This window comes from Ranitomeya variabilis, chromosome 4 (genome assembly GCF_051348905.1).
Source record: "Ranitomeya variabilis isolate aRanVar5 chromosome 4, aRanVar5.hap1, whole genome shotgun sequence".
Lineage (NCBI taxonomy): Eukaryota > Metazoa > Chordata > Amphibia > Anura > Dendrobatidae > Ranitomeya > Ranitomeya variabilis.
Genome location: NC_135235.1, coordinates 489,981,992 through 489,999,538, shown reverse-complemented (window position 1 = coordinate 489,999,538; position 17,547 = coordinate 489,981,992). Strand labels below are relative to the sequence as shown.

Sequence of the window (17,547 nt, the reverse complement as noted above, 5' to 3'; positions counted from 1 at the left end):
GGCACGGGGGACCTCACAGGTTCCCTTTAAAGACTGTGGCTCACTCAGGCAATATGTTCACATGGCCCGAGATTGGTAATACATCCACAAGTTAGAGGGCACCCATTTTGGCAGACAATTGGCTTGTAAACTCCAGGATCCTACTGCCCTAAATAACCGTCAATTCTTTTCAAAACAACTGCATACGAAAAAAAATAGACGGTATAATTTAATAGACACAGAGTTGCGTATGTTTGGGAAGACTAGTTGACATGGTCTCTCCTACTCTAAGGACCCTAATTCAGCTTCCTGAATTACCAAGAGTAGCACAAAAATGGAAAGCATTTTGTACAGAACGGAGAACAAATCAATCACAATCACTTTTCGAAATATATTTTATTTTCTGTCATGAGTCAGAGAGAATGCAATCTCAAAGTAATTGGAAATGTTATAAACAGGAACATACAGTATTGCAAAATACATTCACTCCATGTACAAAGCTAGAGCTGTGCAGCCATACACTGTATATGGGTATACACACTTCTTTCCGAGCGGTGCCTCTTCATCCTACGTTGCACTTATTAAAAGGGCGTCTTTGCTAAGCAAAAAAAAAGGGGGCGATTCTTCCATAAAAACAAGATAGGAATATAGAGATTTTTTATTAGAAAGTGCAAACTATTTCCAACTGAATATTTAAAAAAGAAAAAAAAAGAAAAACGCACATATCATCCGAACGAACAGTAACATTACTGGTGTGAAGAAGTACAGCTTGTAAATTAAATTATTATACCTCCTTAGCTCTGGTTGCTAATTTCCCTCTTCTTGGCCGGTGATCTACTGTTCCTCCCGGCAGAGAAGAGCACATGGTTGTGCGAGGTGATTGAAGAAAGGCTCCGAGATGCTTGTAAACAAGATATTGTGAAGGATGAAAGCCAGCGTACATGACGTGTGGACAGACGGACGATCCATCTTCCATCTGCAGCTAGGAGGTGAAACAACTACAACCTATCTAATTCATTATCCCGAATACCTGGCCTGACATTACTGTGCACATTAGAGCCTGGGCACAAAACCGTGAGGACAGCGCCACCTTGTGCCAGCTTCACTGCATCACTGTAAAGACAGGATACCCATTGTATAAAGACCCCAATAATATGTAAAGTCCCCTGTGCTGCTGCCTGATCTCTGCAAGACTAAAAGTAGAAGCGGTGAGTAGTGTGAACAGGGACATCCGCGGTTCTGGAACCTGTGGTGTATAGTGAGCAGCACATTGCTATTAAAGGATACCAAGCTTTTGAGACAAGAGCTAAGAAAGTAATGTAGTCAGGGTTTTATTGACAGCACAGGCACGTGAGGCCAAGCAGATAGGGGAAGCAACCGTCAAGGAATCGATGGTGGCAGTCTGGCATCTGTAGGTTGAGCCAAACGCTGGACTTTAACATGATAGATGAAAAGGACAAAAGTCGTTACCTGCCAAATCAGACCAAAAATGAGCCACGGACGCTTTCAGTTTTGTTTTTGTGAATTTACGCTCCAGGCTCCCAGCAGAGAAAGAAGACGGGGTGTAGAAAGACACCGAGTCCTTTTCTGTACCCCTCCCCCTTCCATCCCAGATATATGTACACCCAATGCCAACAAGTAATCAGTCTGTCAATGGACCATGTAAGGTTTCTCCAGACTTTACACTGCTGCCCAATTTTCTAGTTCTCGCATATCGTCGTCATCCTCCTCTTGCTTTTTCTTGGCTAAAAAGTTAAATGAAAAAATAAAACATTAGTTTTTGAAACACATACTGGAATACTGGATAGAGGTCCTGTATTTAGGCGGCAGACATGTGTAGTTAGAATTCTGTAGCCTCTGAACCATGGTCATCAACTGTAATGAATGGGTTTCCTCATTTATTTTCCCCAGGAGAGAACCGTTACCCTGCCTCCTGCTTACTGGGGGGGGGCTAAATATATTATATATATATATATATTTTTTTTTTTATTAGGACATGGAGTCACACGCTCTAATATGCCGTATGCTGCTGTGACACGACATCTGCTCCAGAACAAGTTGCGGAGATCCATCTGCATTAATCTGATCACGTTCAAAAATTTACTGGTAATGTGTTTGGGGAAAAAAAAAAAGATTTAATTAACTGAAGCAACGTTGCATAATTTTGATGAACCTCTTAATGACCAGGGGTTTTATTTTATTTTCATTTTCCCACATTCGTTATTTTTCCTCACCTTCTTCCAAGAGCCAGCGCTTTTATATTTCCACCAACAGACAAGAAAAAAGGGTAGTTCTGAGTGACACCACTTATTTTGTCATATAGTGTACTGTAAAACGGGGTGAAAAAAATGCCAAGTGTTCTGAAATGTTGAAAAAAAAAAAAGCCATTCAGTCACGTTTTTTGGAGGCTTGTTTTTATGGCATTCATGGTGTGGTAAAAATTACCTGGGAACATGATTATATAGATCAGGTCAATTACGGACACCTATTTTGCATCAAGTTTTTCTCGCTCTCTAAGTGAAAAAAAGTTCTACATTTTGTAAAAAATATTTGTTTTTGCTTTGTACCCGTGAGGTACTTATTTTCCATTGAGTCCACTGTGTGAGGTCTTTCTTTTTGAGTGGTAAGCTGACGCTTGTATTTGTACCAATTTGGGGTGCAAACAATATTTTGATCATGCACTAGTAACTGCTCCATTTAAATACCAAAGATCTGTCAGCGGCATCTAAATGGTTAACAGCAACAGCCAAAGCAGCAACTGGCTGCTGCTATTAAAGACACAGATGCCGACTGTGTAATAGTAGCATCTACACATAAGGAGCATGCTCAGCTTCCGAGTCTCCCACCCTTCCTCTCACCCCCACACACAACTGCGGACCCTTGTCCAGAACGTTTATTCACGCCCTAAAGCAGGAAGGGGTTCAAGACCTTTCATAATATTTTGGAATTTAAACTGTGTATATCAGTAAAAAGGGACAAATTAAAGTGTTTTGTTTTTGTCTCCTTAGCATTGTGGTGATATGGACTTTTGAAATGTATAGGCAACCAAAAGGGGTGCTAACAGATTCTCTGGGGGCGTTTACTTTTTCCCCTGTATGGAAATGTCCAATCATAAGAAAGCAGCATGGAAGGTCTGAACAGGCGAGTGATCTGGTAACACTGATGAATAGTGTGTGATCTGGATCAAAGTGAGATCTCGCACCCTTCACTTACTGACATTGCAGTGGCAGGCAAAGAGCTGCGCTGTCATGTCATTACATACTTGGGATGGATCCAAAATGCCAAGTGTGACAAACACTACTGCGAGTTGTCAGCTGGTTCTAACCTGCTGAGGCGTTTTCTATTTCTCTGTACAACGCTAACTTAATATAATTGGGAATAGTAATAGAGGGGGGGAAAAAAAGTAAATGACCCCAGAGGACAATATGTTAATACCCCATCAGTTGAAGGGGACATTTGCATATAATACTTTTAAAATCCATCTCTGAAAAGCTGTGGCAAACAAACAAGAAAAAAGATAATTAGCTTCTCTGCCCCTACAGTTTAAATAATAAAATATTGTGAAAGGTCCACTTTAAAAATATCCTACTCTGCTATCTGTCCGTCCACCCAATTTCCACTAATCTAATGAATGTTAGGAAGAAGTAGGGGGACAGACAGGAGGGAGAGTGACTGCAGCTTCAGAATACACAGAGCATCACTAAGACACAGGTGTGAACAGCACCTCCAGCCCTGAATCCATAGGAACATCGTTTGCTGTTTCATTTCATATGCATTGCAGCAATAAAAACTTGTGCGATATCAGACATAGCCTTTAAGACTGATGGGCTACTTTTTACTTCTCTTAAAAGGGTACTCCCATCTCCAAGATCCTATCCCAATATGTAGTAATATTATATTATTATTAGCAAATCCCTCCAATTAGAAATGTAGTATTTTCTGATTCATTGTCTCTTTCCTTATGAGCAGGTATTGCAGAACCTTAGGTATCCATGGTTACGACCACTGATATAGTACCAGTTAGCTACTTGCTAGTGGTCGAAACCATGGATACCTAAGGTCCTGCAAAGCCTGCACATGAGGAAAGAGACAAAGCGAATCACAAAAACTATACTACATTTCCATTTGGAGGTATTTGCCAACATTAACCCCTTCATGACCCAGCCTATTTTGGCCTTAATGACCTTGCCATTTTTTGCAATTCTGACCAGTGTCCCTTTATGAGGTAATAACTCAGGAACGCTTCAACGGATCCTTGCGGTTCTGAGATTGTTTTTTCGTGACATATTGGGCTTCATGTTAGTGGTAAATTTAGGTCGATAATTTCTGAGTTTATTTGTGAAAAAAACGGAAATTTGGTGAAAATTTTGAAAATTTTGCAATTTTCACATTTTGAATTTTTATTCTGTTAAACCAGAGAGTTATGTGACACAAAATAGTTAATAAATAACATTTCCCACATGTCTACTTTACATCAGCACAATTTTGGAAACAAATTTTTTTTTTGCTAGGAAGTTATAAGGGTTAAAATTTGACCAGTGATTTCTCATTTTTACAACAAAATTTACAAAACCATTTTTTTTAGGGACCACCTCACATTTGAAGTCAGTTTGAGGGGTCTATATGGCTGAAAATACCCAAAAGTGACACCATTCTAAAAACTGCACCCCTCAAGGTGCTCAAAACCACATTCAAGAAGTTTATTAACCCTTCAGGTGTTTCACAGCAGCAGAAGCAACAAATAGGGGAAAAATTAACATTTAACTTTTTAGTCACAAAAATGATCTTTTCGCAACAATTTTTTTATTTTCCCAAGGGTAAAAGGAGAAACTGGACCACGGATGTTGTTGTCCAATTTGTCTTGAGTACGCTGATGCCTCATATGTGGGGGTAAACCACTGTTTGGGCGCACGGCAGGGCTCGGAAGGGAAGGAGCGCCATTTGACTTTTTGAATTAAAAATTGGCTCCAATCTTTAGCGGACACCATGTCGCGTTTGGAGAGCCCCCGTGTGCCTAAACATTGGAGCTCCCCCACAAGTGACCCCATTTTGGAAACTAGACCCCCCAAGGAACGTATCTAGAAGCATAGTGAGCACTTTAAACCCCCAGGTGCTTCACAAATTAATCCGTAAAAATTAAAGTGTACTTTTTTTTTCACACAAATTTTCTTTTAGCCTCAATTTTTTCATTTTCACATGGGCAACAGAATAAAATGGATCCTAAAATTTGTTGGGCAATTTCTCCTGAGTACGCCAATACCTCATATGTGGGGGTAAACTACTGTTTGGGCACATGGTAAGGCTCGGAAGGGAAGGAGCGCCATTTGACTTTTTGAATGAAAAATTATCTCCATCGTTAGCGGACACCATGTCAGGTTTAGAGAGCCCCTGTGTGCCTAAACATTGGAGCTCCCCCACAAGTGACCCCATTTTGGAAACTAGACCCCCCAAGGAACTTATCTAGATGCATAGTGAGCACTTTAAACCCTCAGGTGCTTCACAAATTGATCCGTAAAAATGAAAAAGTACTTTTTTTTCACACAAAATTTTTTTTAGCCTCATTTTTTTCATTTTCACATGGGCAACAGGATAAAATGGATCCTAAAATTTGTTGGGCAATTTCTCCTGAGTACGCCGATACCTCATATGTGGGGGTAAACCACTGTTTGGGTGCACGGCAAGGCTTGGAAGGGAAGGCGCGCCATTTGACTTTTTCAATGGAAAATTAGCTCCAATCGTTAGTGGACACCATGTTGCGTTTGGAGAGCCCCTGTGTGCCTAAACATTGGAGCTCCCCTACAAGTGACCCCATTTTGGAAACTAGACCCCCCAAGGAACTAATCTAGATGTATAGTGAGCACTTAAAACCCCCAGGTGCTTCACAGAAGTTTATAACGCAGAGCCATGAAAATAAAAAAATATTTTTCTTTCCTCAAAAATGATTTTTAGCCCGGAGTTTTTTATTTTCCCAAGGATAATAGGAGAAATTGGACCCCAAATGTTGTTGTCCAGTTTGTCCTGAGTACGATGATACCCCATATGTGGGGGTAAACCACTGTTTGGGCGCACGGCAGGGCTCGGAAGGGAAGGCACGCCATTTGGCTTTTTGAATGGAAAATTAGCTTCAATCATTAGCGGACACCATGTCGCGTTTGGAGAGCCCCTGTGTGCCTAAACATTGGAGCTCCCGCACAAGTGACCCCATATTGGAAACTAGACCTCCCAAGGAACTAATCTAGATGTGTGGTGAGCACTTTGATCCCTCAAGTGCTTCACAGAAGTTTATAACGCAGAGCCATGAAAATAAAAAATTATTTTTCTTTCCTCAAAAATGATTTTTTAACCCACAATTTTTTATTTTCCCAAGGGTAACAGGAGAAATTGGACCCCAAAAGTTGTTGTGCAGTTTCTCCTGAGTACGCTGATACCCCATATGTGGGGGTAAACCACTGTTTTGGCACACGTCGGGGAGCGGAAGGGAAGTAGTGACGTTTTGAAATGCAGACTTTAATGGAATGCTCTGCGGGCGTCACGTTGCATTTGCAGAGCCCCTGATGTGCCTAAACAGTAGGAACTCCCCACAATTGACCCCACTTTGGAAACTAGACCCACAAGGGAACTAATCTAGATGTGTGGTGAGCACTTTGATCCCTCAAGTGCTTCACAGAAGTTTATAACGCAGAGCCGTGAAAATAAAAAATGTGTTTTCTTTCCTCAAAAATATTTTTTTAGCCCAGAATTTTTTAATTTTCCCAAGGGTAACAGGAAAAATTTGATCCCAAAAGTTGTTGTCCAGTTTCTCCTGAGTACGCTGATACCCCATATGTGGGGGTAAACCACTGTTTGGGCACATGGCGGGGCTCGGAATGGAAGTAGTGACGATTTGGAATGCAGACTTTGATGGAATGGTCTGCGGGAATCATGTTACGTTTGCAGAGCCCCTGATGTGCCTAAACAGTAGAAACCCCCCACAAGTGACCCCATTTTGGAAACTAGACCCCCCAAGGAACTTATCTAGATGTGTGGTGAGCACGTTCAACCCCCAAGTGCTTCACAGACGTTTACAACGCAGAGCCGTGAAAATAAAAAATAATTTTTCTTTCCTCAAAAAAGATGTTTTAGCAAGCAATTGTTTATTTTCACAAGGGTAACAGGAGAAATTGGACCCCAATATTTGTTGCTCAGTTTGTTGTGAGTACGCTGATACCTCATATGTGGGGGTAAACCACTGTTTGGGCGCACGTCAGGGATCGGAAGGGAAGTAGTGACATTTGAAATGCAGACTTTGATGGAATGGTCTGCGGGCGTCACGTTGCATTTGCAGAGCCCCTGATGTGCCTAAACAGTAGAAACCCCCCCACAAGTGACCCCATTTTGGAAACTAGACCCCAAAAGGATCTTATCTAGATGTGTGGTGAGCACTTTCAACCCCCAAGTGTTTCACATAAGTTTATAACGTAGAGCCGTGAAAATAAAAAATAATTGTTCTTTCCTCAAAATTATGTTTTAGCAAGTAATTTTTTTTTTTTGCAAGGGTAACAGGAGAAATTGGACCCCAATAGTTGTTGCCCAGTTTGTCCTGAGTACGCTGGTATCCCATATGTGGGGGTAAACCACTGTTTGGGCGCACGTCGGGGCTTGGAAGGGAGGGCGCACCATTTGACTTTTTGAACGCAAGATTGGCTGGAATCAATGGTGGCGCCATGTTGCATTTGGAGACCCCTGATGTGCCTAAACAGTGGAAACCCCTCAATTCTAACTTCAACACTAACCCCAACACACCCCTAACCCTAATCCCAACTGTAGCCATAACCATAATCACAACCCTAACCCCAACACACCCCTAACCACAACCCTAACCCCAACACACCCGTAACCCTAAATCCAACCCTAATCCTAACCCTAATCCCAACCCTACCCACAACTGTAACCCCAACACAACCCTAACCCTATCCTTAACCCTAACCACAAGCCTAATCTTAACCCTATTTCCAACCCTAGCCCTAATTCCAACCCTAAGGGTACCGTCTCACATAACGATTTACCAAAGATCACGACCAGCGATACGACCTGGCCGTGATCGTTGGAAAGTCATTGTGTGGTCGCTGGGGAGCTGTCACACAGACCGCTCTCCAGCGACCAACGATGCCAAGGTCCCAGGTAACCAGGGTAAACATCGGGTTACTAAGCACAGGGCCGCGCTTAGTAACCCGATGTTTACCGTGGTTACCAGCGTAAAAGTAAAAAAAAAAAAACGTACATACTCACATTTCGGTGTCCTTCAGGTCCCTTGCCGTCTGCTTCCCGCTCTGACTGAGTGCCGCCATACAGTGAGAGCAGAGCGCAGCGGTGACGTCACTGCTGTGCTGTGCTCTCACTTTCCGGCCGGCAGACAGTCAGAGCGGGAAGCAGACGGCAAGGGACCTGAAGGACACCGAAATGTGAGTATGTACGTTTTTTTTTTTTTTTTTTACTTTTACGCTGGTAACCACGGTAAACATCAGGTTACTAAGCGCGGCCCTGCGCTTAGTAACCCGATGTTTACCCTGGTTACAAGTGAACGCATCGCTGGATCGCTGTCACACACACCGATCCAGCGATGACAGCGGGAGATCCAGCGACGAAAGAAAGTTCCAAACGATCTGCTACGACGTACGATTCTCAGCAGGGTCCCTGATCGCTGCTGCGTGTCAGACACAACGTCATGGATCGTACCGTCGTAGCGACCAAAGTGCCACTGTGAGACGGTACCCTAACTCTAATTCCAACCCTAACCCTAAGGCTATGTGCCCACTTTGCGGATTCGTGTGAGATTTTTCCGCACCATTTTTGAAAAATCCGCAGGTAAAAGGCACTGCGTTTTACCTACGGATTTACAGCGGATTTCCAGTGTTTTTTGTGCGGATTTCACCTGCGGATTCCTATTGAGGAACAGGTGTAAAACGCTGCGGAATCCGCACAAAGAATTGACATGCTGCGGAAAATACAACGCAGCGTTTCTGCATGGAATTTTCCGCACCATGGGCACAGCGGATTTGGTTTTCCTTAGGTGTACATGGTACTGTAAACCTGATGGAAAACTGCTTCGAATTCGCAGCGGCCAATCCGCTGCGGATCCGCGGCCAATCCGCTGCGAATCCGCGGCCAATCCGCTGCGTATCCGCTGCGTATCCGCGGCCGATCCGCTGCGTATCCGCTGCGTATCCGCGGCCGATCCGCTGCGTATCCGCTGCGGATCCGCGGCCGATCCGCTGCGTATCCGCTGCGGATCCGCGGCCGATCCGCTGCCGATCCGCGGCCGATCCGCTGCGTATCCGCTGCGGATCTGCGGCCGATCCGCTGCGTATCCGCGCCCGATCCGCTGCTGATCCGCTGCGGATCCGCTGCTGATCCGCTGCGGATCCGCTGCCGATCCGCGGCCGATCCGCTGCGTATCCGCTGCGGATCTGCGGCCGATCCGCTGCGTATCCGCGGCCGATCCGCTGCGTATCCGCTGCGTATCCGCTGCCGATCCGCTGCGGATCCGCGGCCGATCCGCTCTGTGTGCACATGCCATAACCCTACCCGTAACCCTAACCCTACCCCTAACCCTACCCCTAGTTCTAACCCTAACCCTAGTGGAAAAAGAAAAAAAAAATTCTTTATTTTATTATTGTCCCTATGGGGGTGATAAAGGGGGGGGTTATTTATTATTTTTTTTATTTTGATCGCTGTGATAGAACCTACCACAGCGATCAAAATGTACCTGTAAGGAATCTGCCGACTGGCAGATTCGGCGGGCGCACTGAGCATGCGCCGGCCATTTTCCAAGATGGCGGCGCCCAGCGAGGAGACGGCCGGACACCGGGAGGATCGGTAAGTATGAAGGGGTGGTGGGGGGGGGTGTCGGAGCACAGGGGGGGTGATCGGACCACAGGGGGGCTTTATTCACACAAGGAGGGAGCGGACAGGAGGACGGGGGAGCCGGCAGGCGGACGGAGGGGACCGGAGGACTAACGGAGGACTGGGGGGGCGATCGGTGGGGTGGGGGGGGTCCACTTAAGTATTTCCAGCCATGGCCGATGATATTGCAGCATCGGCCATGGCTGGATTGTAATATTTCACCAGTTTTTTAGGTGAAATATTACAAATCGCTCTGATTGGCAGTTTCACTTTCAACAGCCAATCAGAGCGATCGTAGCCACGGGGGGGTGAAGCCACCCCCCCTGGGCTGAAGCACCACTCCCCCTGTCTCTGCAGATCGGGTAAAATCGGAGTTAACCCCTTCACCCGATCTGCAGGGACGCGATCATTCCATGACGCATACGCTGCGTCATAGGTCGGGAAGGCACAGACTTTCATGACGCAGCGTATGCGTCAAAGGTCGGGAAGGGGTTAATATTACACTTCTAATATATAATTGCCTAGAATACTACTTCCTGCAATTTGTGCCAACTTCAGTGGCTTTGTCCGGAGCTATTGTCCGGAGCTATTGTCCGGAGCTATTGTCCGGAGCTAATGTCCGGAGCTAATGTCCGGAGCTAATGTCCGGAGCTAATGTCCGGAGCTAATGTCCGGAGCTAATGTCCGGAGCTAATGTCCGGAGCTAATGTCCGGAGATAAGTGACGTCACCAGTGTCCTATACCCAGGCAGAGCACAGTGGCCCCAGGCAGCATATGGGGCCCCAGGCAGAGCACAGGGGCCCCAGGCAGCATATGGGGCCCCAGGCAGAGCACAGGGGCCCCAGGCAGCATATGGGGCCCCAGGCAGAGCACAGGGGCCCCAGGCAGCATATGGGGCCCCAGGCAGAGCACAGGGGCCCCAGGCAGCATATGGGGCCCCAGGCAGAGCACACACCAAATCGGAGGCCGAGGGGCCCCGCCAACCAAATCGGAGGCCGAGGAGCCCCGCCCACCAAATCGAAGACCGAGCAGCCCCGCCCACCAAAGCGGAGGCCGAAGGGCCCGGCCCCGCCCACCAAAGCGGAGGCCGAGGGGCCCCACCCACCACATCGGAGGCCGAGGGTCCCCGCCCACCACATCGGAGGCCGAGGGTCCCCGCCCACCACATCGGAGGCCGAGGGTCCCCGCCCACCAAATCGGAGGCCGAGGGTCCCCGCCCACCAAATCGGAGGCCGAGGGTCCCCGCCCACCAAATCGGAGGCCGAGGGTCCCCGCCCACCAAATCGGAGGCCGAGGGTCCACACCATCCAAATCGGAGGCCGAGGGACCCCGTCCACCAAAGCGGAGGCCGAGGGGCCCCACCCACCACATCGGAGGCCGAGGGTCCCCGCCCACCACATCGGAGGCCGAGGGTCCCCGCCCACCACATCGGAGGCCGAGGGTCCCCGCCCACCAAATCGGAGGCCGAGGGTCCCCGCCCACCAAATCGGAGGCCGAGGGTCCACACCATCCAAATCGGAGGCCGAGGGGCCCCGTCCACCAAATCGGAGGCCGACGGGCCCCTGCCCACCAAATCGGAGGCCGAGGGTCCCCGCCCACCAAATCGGAGGCCGAGGGTCCCCGCCCACCAAATCGGAGGCCGAGGGGCCCCGCCCACCACATCGGAGGCCGAGGGTCCCCGCCCACCACATCGGAGGCCGAGGGTCCCCGCCCACCACATCGGAGGCCGAGGGTCCCCGCCCACCACATCGGAGGCCGAGGGTCCCCGCCCACCACATCGGAGGCCGAGGGTCCCCGCCCACCAAATCGGAGGCCGAGGGGCCCCGTCCACCAAATCGGAGGCCGACGGGCCCCTGCCCACCAAATCGGAGGCCGAGGGTCCCTGCCCACCAAATCGGAGGCCGAGGGGCCCCGCCAACCAAATCGGAGGCCGAGGGGCCCCGCCAACCAAATCGGAGGCCGAGGAGCCCCGCCCACCAAAAGTAAGTGCGCCCCCGGGTGCAAAAGTAAGTGCGCCCCCGGGTGCAAAAGTAAGTGCGCCCCCGGGTGCAAAAGTAAGTGCGCCCCCGGGTGCAAAAGTAAGTGCGCCCCCGGGTGCAAAAGTAAGTGCGCCCCCGGGTGCAAAAGTAAGTGCGCCCCCGGGTGCAAAAGTAAGTGCGCCCCCGGGTGCAAAAGTAAGTGCGCCCCCGGGTGCAAAAGTAAGTGCGCCCCCGGGTGCAAAAGTAAGTGCGCCCCCGGGTGCAAAAGTAAGTGCGCCCCCGGGTGCAAAAGTAAGTGCGCCCCCGGGTGCAAAAGTAAGTGCGCCCCCGGGTGCAAAAGTAAGTGCGCCCCCGGGTGCAAAAGTAAGTGCGCCCCCGGGTGCAAAAGTAAGTGCGCCCCCGGGTGCAAAAGTAAGTGCGCCCCCGGGTGCAAAAGTAAGTGCGCCCCCGGGTGCAAAAGTAAGTGCGCCCCCGGGTGCAAAAGTAAGTGCGCCCCCGGGTGCAAAAGTAAGTGCGCCCCCGGGTGCAAAAGTAAGTGCGCCCCCGGGTGCAAAAGTAAGTGCGCCCCCGGGTGCAAAAGTAAGTGCGCCCCCGGGTGCAAAAGTAAGTGCGCCCCCGGGTGCAAAAGTAAGTGCGCCCCCGGGTGCAAAAGTAAGTGCGCCCCCGGGTGCAAAAGTAAGTGCGCCCCCGGGTGCAAAAGTAAGTGCGCCCCCGGGTGCAAAAGTGCGCCCCCGGGTGCAAAAGTAAGTGCGCCCCCGGGTGCAAAAGTAAGTGCGCCCCCGGGTGCAAAAGTAAGTGCGCCCCCGGGTGCAAAAGTAAGCGCGCCCCCGGCCCCGGGTGCAAAAGTAAGCGCGCCCCTAAGTCCCGTGTATGAAAAGTGCTGCTGTAAAGCTGGTAGCGCTGTTCAAGCACCATGTATTTCCTTCAGGAAATGCCCATCTAATATATAATTGCCTAGAATACTACTTCCTGCAATTTGTGCCAACTTCCGTGGCTTTGTCCGGAGCTAATGTCCGGAGATAATGTCCGGAGCTAATGTCCGGAGCTAATGTCCGGAGATAAGTGACGTCACCAGTGTCCTACACCCAGGCAGAGCACAGGGGCCCCAGGCAGCATATGGGGCCCCAGGCAGAGCACAGTAGCCCCAGGCAGAGCACAGGGGCCCCAGGCAGCATATGGGGCCCCAGGCAGAGCACAGTGGTCCCAGGCAGAGCACAGGGGCCCCAGGCAGAGCACAGGGGCCCCAGGCAGCATATGGGGCCCCAGGCAGAGCACAGGGGCCCCAGGCAGCATATGGGGCCCCAGGCAGAGCACAGTGGCCCCAGGCAGAGCACAGGGGCCCCAGGCAGAACATGGGGCCCCAGGCAGAGCACAGGGGCCCCAGGCAGAACATGGGGCCCCAGGCAGAGCACAGGGGCCCCAGGCAGAGCACAGGGGCCCCAGGCAGAGCATATGGGGCCCCAGGCAGCATATGGGGCCCCAGGCAGAGCACAGGGGCCCCAGGCAGCATATGGGGCCCCAGGCAGCATATGGGGCCCCAGGCAGAGCACAGGGGCCCCAGGCAGCATATGGGGCCCCAGGCAGAACATGGGGCCCCAGGCAGAGCACAGGGGCCCCAGGCAGAGCACAGGGGCCCCAGGCAGCATATGGGGCCCCAGGCAGAGCACAGGGGCCCCAGGCAGCATATGGGGCCCCAGGCAGAGCACAGTGGCCCCAGGCAGCATATGGGGCCCCAGGCAGAGCACAGTGGCCCCAGGCAGAGCACAGGGGCCCCAGGCAGCATATGGGGCCCCAGGCAGAGCACAGTGGTCCCAGGCAGAGCACAGGGGCCCCAGGCAGCATATGGGGCCCCAGGCAGAGCACAGTGGCCCCAGGCAGAACATGGGGCCCCAGGCAGAGCACAGTGGCCCCAGGCAGAGCACAGGGGCCCCAGGCAGAACATGGGGCCCCAGGCAGAGCACAGGGGCCCCAGGCAGAGCACAGGGGCCCCAGGCAGCATATGGGGCCCCAGGCAGAGCACAGTGGCCCCAGGCAGAGCACAGGGGCCCCAGACAGCATATGGGGCCCCAGGCAGAGCACAGTGGTCCCAGGCAGAGCACAGGGGCCCCAGGCAGAGCACAGTGGTTCCAGGCAGAGCACAGTGGCCCCAGGCAGAACATGGGGCCCCAGGCAGAGCACAGGGGCCCCAGGCAGAGCACAGGGGCCCCAGGCAGCATATGGGGCCCCAGGCAGAGCACAGTGGTCCCAGGCAGAGCACAGGGGCCCCAGGCAGCATATGGGGCCCCAGGCAGAGCACAGTGGTCCCAGGCAGAGCACAGGGGCCCCAGGCAGCATATGGGGCCCCAGGCAGAGCACAGCGATATTTTGGACCACTGTGCGGTGTTTCAGACCCCCTGTGTGATGTCTGGGGCCCTGTTCTTAAGTATATTAAAGATTAAAGTAACGTATATTAAAGTATATTATAGATCAAATTTGACACGTTTATGAGCACCATTGAGTGATATACTCAAGAATGACATAATTTTTCAACATTTTATGGTTTCAAACTGTAAACACTCAGAGTTTTTTTTACTTCAACCAGAAAACCTTAACGGTTCATAAAAAACTTGACTGTTCAGGATATGATAAAAGTCATAGTATTCTGAATCTTTAACTTATAAAGATACCTTTACATGGGGTGATTATTGGTTCCAGAGAGGCTTTCGGCCGATAATCGTACACATGGCTGGTGACAGGACAATACAATATAAACGTTCAAAGGTAAACACTGATAACATTAAAATCTAATATATAATTGCCTAGAATACTACTTCCGGCAATTTGTGCCAACTTCCGTGGCTTTGTCCGGAGATAATGTCCGGAGATAAGTGACGTCACCAGCGTCCTACACCCGCTCAGGGTGGACAAAGATATATGCCTTCGTGGTGCGCGGCACTTTTCTGATTGGTTGCCACCTGCCGCGAGCGACCAATCAGAAATGTGCCGTACTGTCAAGAATTGTCAAGAGCTGGTGAGTGCAGCCATTTTTTGTTCTTTCTTACTATTATTTATTAATTGTATTATTCTTACATTTGAATAAATAAAGTATATATGGATTCTAGACTCCCGATTCTTTAGAATCGGGCTGCCATCTAGTCTAATATATAATTGCCTAGAATACTACTTCCTGCAATTTGTGCCAACTTCCGTGGCTTTGTCCGGAGCTAATGTCCGGAGCTAATGTCCGGAGCTAAGTGACGTCACCAGTGTCCTACACCCAGGCAGAGCACAGGGGCCCCAGGCAGCATATGGGGCCCCAGGCAGAGCACAGTGGCCCCAGGCAGAGCACAGGGGCCCCAGGCAGCATATGGGGCCCCAGGCAGAGCACAGTGGTCCCAGGCAGAGCAGAGGGGCCCCAGGCAGCCTATGGGGCCCCAGGCAGAGCACAGTGGCCCCAGGCAGAGCACAGGGGCCCCAGGCAGCATATGGGGCCCCAGGCAGAGCACAGGGGCCCCAGGCAGCATATGGGGCCCCAGGCAGAGCACAGGGGCCCCAGGCAGAGCACAGGGGCCCCCTGGCAGAGCACAGGGGCCCCCTGGCAGCATATGGGGCCCCAGGCAGAGCACAGGGGCCCCAGGCAGCATATGGGGCCCCAGGCAGAGCACAGGGGCCCCAGGCAGCATATGGGGCCCCAGGCAGAGCACAGTGGCCCCAGGCAGAACATGGGGCCCCAGGCAGAGCACAGGGGCCCCAGGCAGAGCACAGGGGCCCCAGGCAGAGCACAGGGGCCCCAGGCAGAGCACAGGGGCCCCAGGCAGAGCACAGGGGCCCCAGGCAGAGCACAGTGGCCCCAGGCAGAGCACGGGGCCCCAGGCAGAACATGGGGCCCCAGGCAGAACATGGGGCCCCAGGCAGAACATGGGGCCCCAGGCAGAGCACAGTGGCCCCAGGCAGAGCACAGGGGCCCCAGGCAGCATATGGGGCCCCAGGCAGAGCACAGGGGCCCCAGGCAGCATATGGGGCCCCAGGCAGAGCACAGTGGCCCCAGGCAGAGCACAGGGGCCCCAGGCAGCATATGGGGCCCCAGGCAGAGCACAGTGGTCCCAGGCAGAGCACAGGGGCCCCAGGCAGCCTATGGGGCACCAGGCAGAGCACAGTGGCCCCAGGCAGAACATGGGGCCCCAGGCAGAGCACAGGGGCCCCAGGCAGAGCACAGGGGCCCCAGGCAGAGCACAGGGGCCCCAGGCAGCATATGGGGCCCCAGGCAGAGCACAGTGGCCCCAGGCAGAGCACAGGGGCCCCAGGCAGCATATGGGGCCCCAGGCAGAGCACAGTGGTCCCAGGCAGAGCACAGGGGCCCCAGGCAGCCTATGGGGCACCAGGCAGAGCACAGTGGCCCCAGGCAGAACATGGGGCCCCAGGCAGAGCACAGGGGCCCCAGGCAGAGCACAGGGGCCCCAGGCAGAGCACAGGGGCCCCAGGCAGAGCACAGGGGCCCCAGGCAGAGCACAGTGGTCCCAGGTAGAGCACAGGGGCCCCAGGCAGCCTATGGGGCCCCAGGCAGAGCACAGGGGCCCCAGGCAGAGCACAGGGGCCCCAGGCAGAGCACAGTGGTCCCAGGTAGAGCACAGGGGCCCCAGGCAGCCTATGGGGCCCCAGGCAGAGCACAGGGGCGCCAGGCAGCATATGGGGCCCCAGGCAGAGCACAGGGGCCCCAGGCAGCATATGGGGCCCCAGGCAGAGCACAGTGGCCCCAGGCAGAGCACATGGGCCCCAGGCAGCATATGGGGCCCCAGGCAGAGCACAGGGGCCCCAGGCAGCATATGGGGCCCCAGGCAGAGCACAGGGGCCCCAGGCAGCATATGGGGCCCCAGGCAGAGCACAGCGATATTTTGGACCACTGTGCGGTGTTTCAGACCCCCTGTGTGATGTCTGGGGCCCTGTTCTTAAGTATATTAAAGATTAAAGTAACGTATATTAAAGTATATTATAGATCAAATTTGACACGTTTATGAGCACCATTGAGTGATATACTCAAGAATGACATAATTTTTCAACATTTTATGGTTTCAAACTGTAAACACTCAGAGTTTTTTTTACTTCAACCAGAAAACCTTAACGGTTCATAAAAAACTTGACTGTTCAGGATATGATAAAAGTCATAGTATTCTGAATCTTTAACTTATAAAGATACCTTTACATGGGGTGATTATTGGTTCCAGAGAGGCTTTCGGCCGATAATCGTACACATGGCTGGTGACAGGACAATACAATATAAACGTTCAAAGGTAAACACTGATAACATTAAAATCTAATATATAATTGCCTAGAATACTACTTCCGGCAATTTGTGCCAACTTCCGTGGCTTTGTCCGGAGATAATGTCCGGAGATAAGTGACGTCACCAGCGTCCTACACCCGCTCAGGGTGGACAAAGATATATGCCTTCGTGGTGCGCGGCACTTTTCTGATTGGTTGCCGCCTGCCGCGAGCGACCAATCAGAAATGTGCCGTACTGTCAAGAATTGTCAAGAGCTGGTGAGTGCAGCCATTTTTTGTTCTTTCTTACTATTATTTATTAATTGTATTATTCTTACATTTGAATAAATAAAGTATATATGGATTCTAGACTCCCGATTCTTTAGAATCGGGCTGCCATCTAGTACTACATATTGGGATAGGATCTTAGAGCTGGGAATACCTTTAAGCTAAATGCAGGCCACCGTTC

At 51.5% G+C, this 17,547-nt stretch overlaps 1 protein-coding gene across 1 annotated transcript in view; it reads right to left on the bottom strand.

Moving 5' to 3' along the window:
* Positions 1-360: 360 nt before the first annotated feature.
* Positions 361-17,547, bottom strand: part of CHMP4B (charged multivesicular body protein 4B) — a 44,471-nt gene continuing 27,284 nt past the window's right edge. Inside the window, exon 5 of the mRNA XM_077251959.1 lies at positions 361-1,724. Coding sequence (XP_077108074.1) covers positions 1,660-1,724 — 65 coding nt within the window. The 3' untranslated portion in view covers positions 361-1,659. The remainder of the gene's footprint in view (positions 1,725-17,547) is intronic.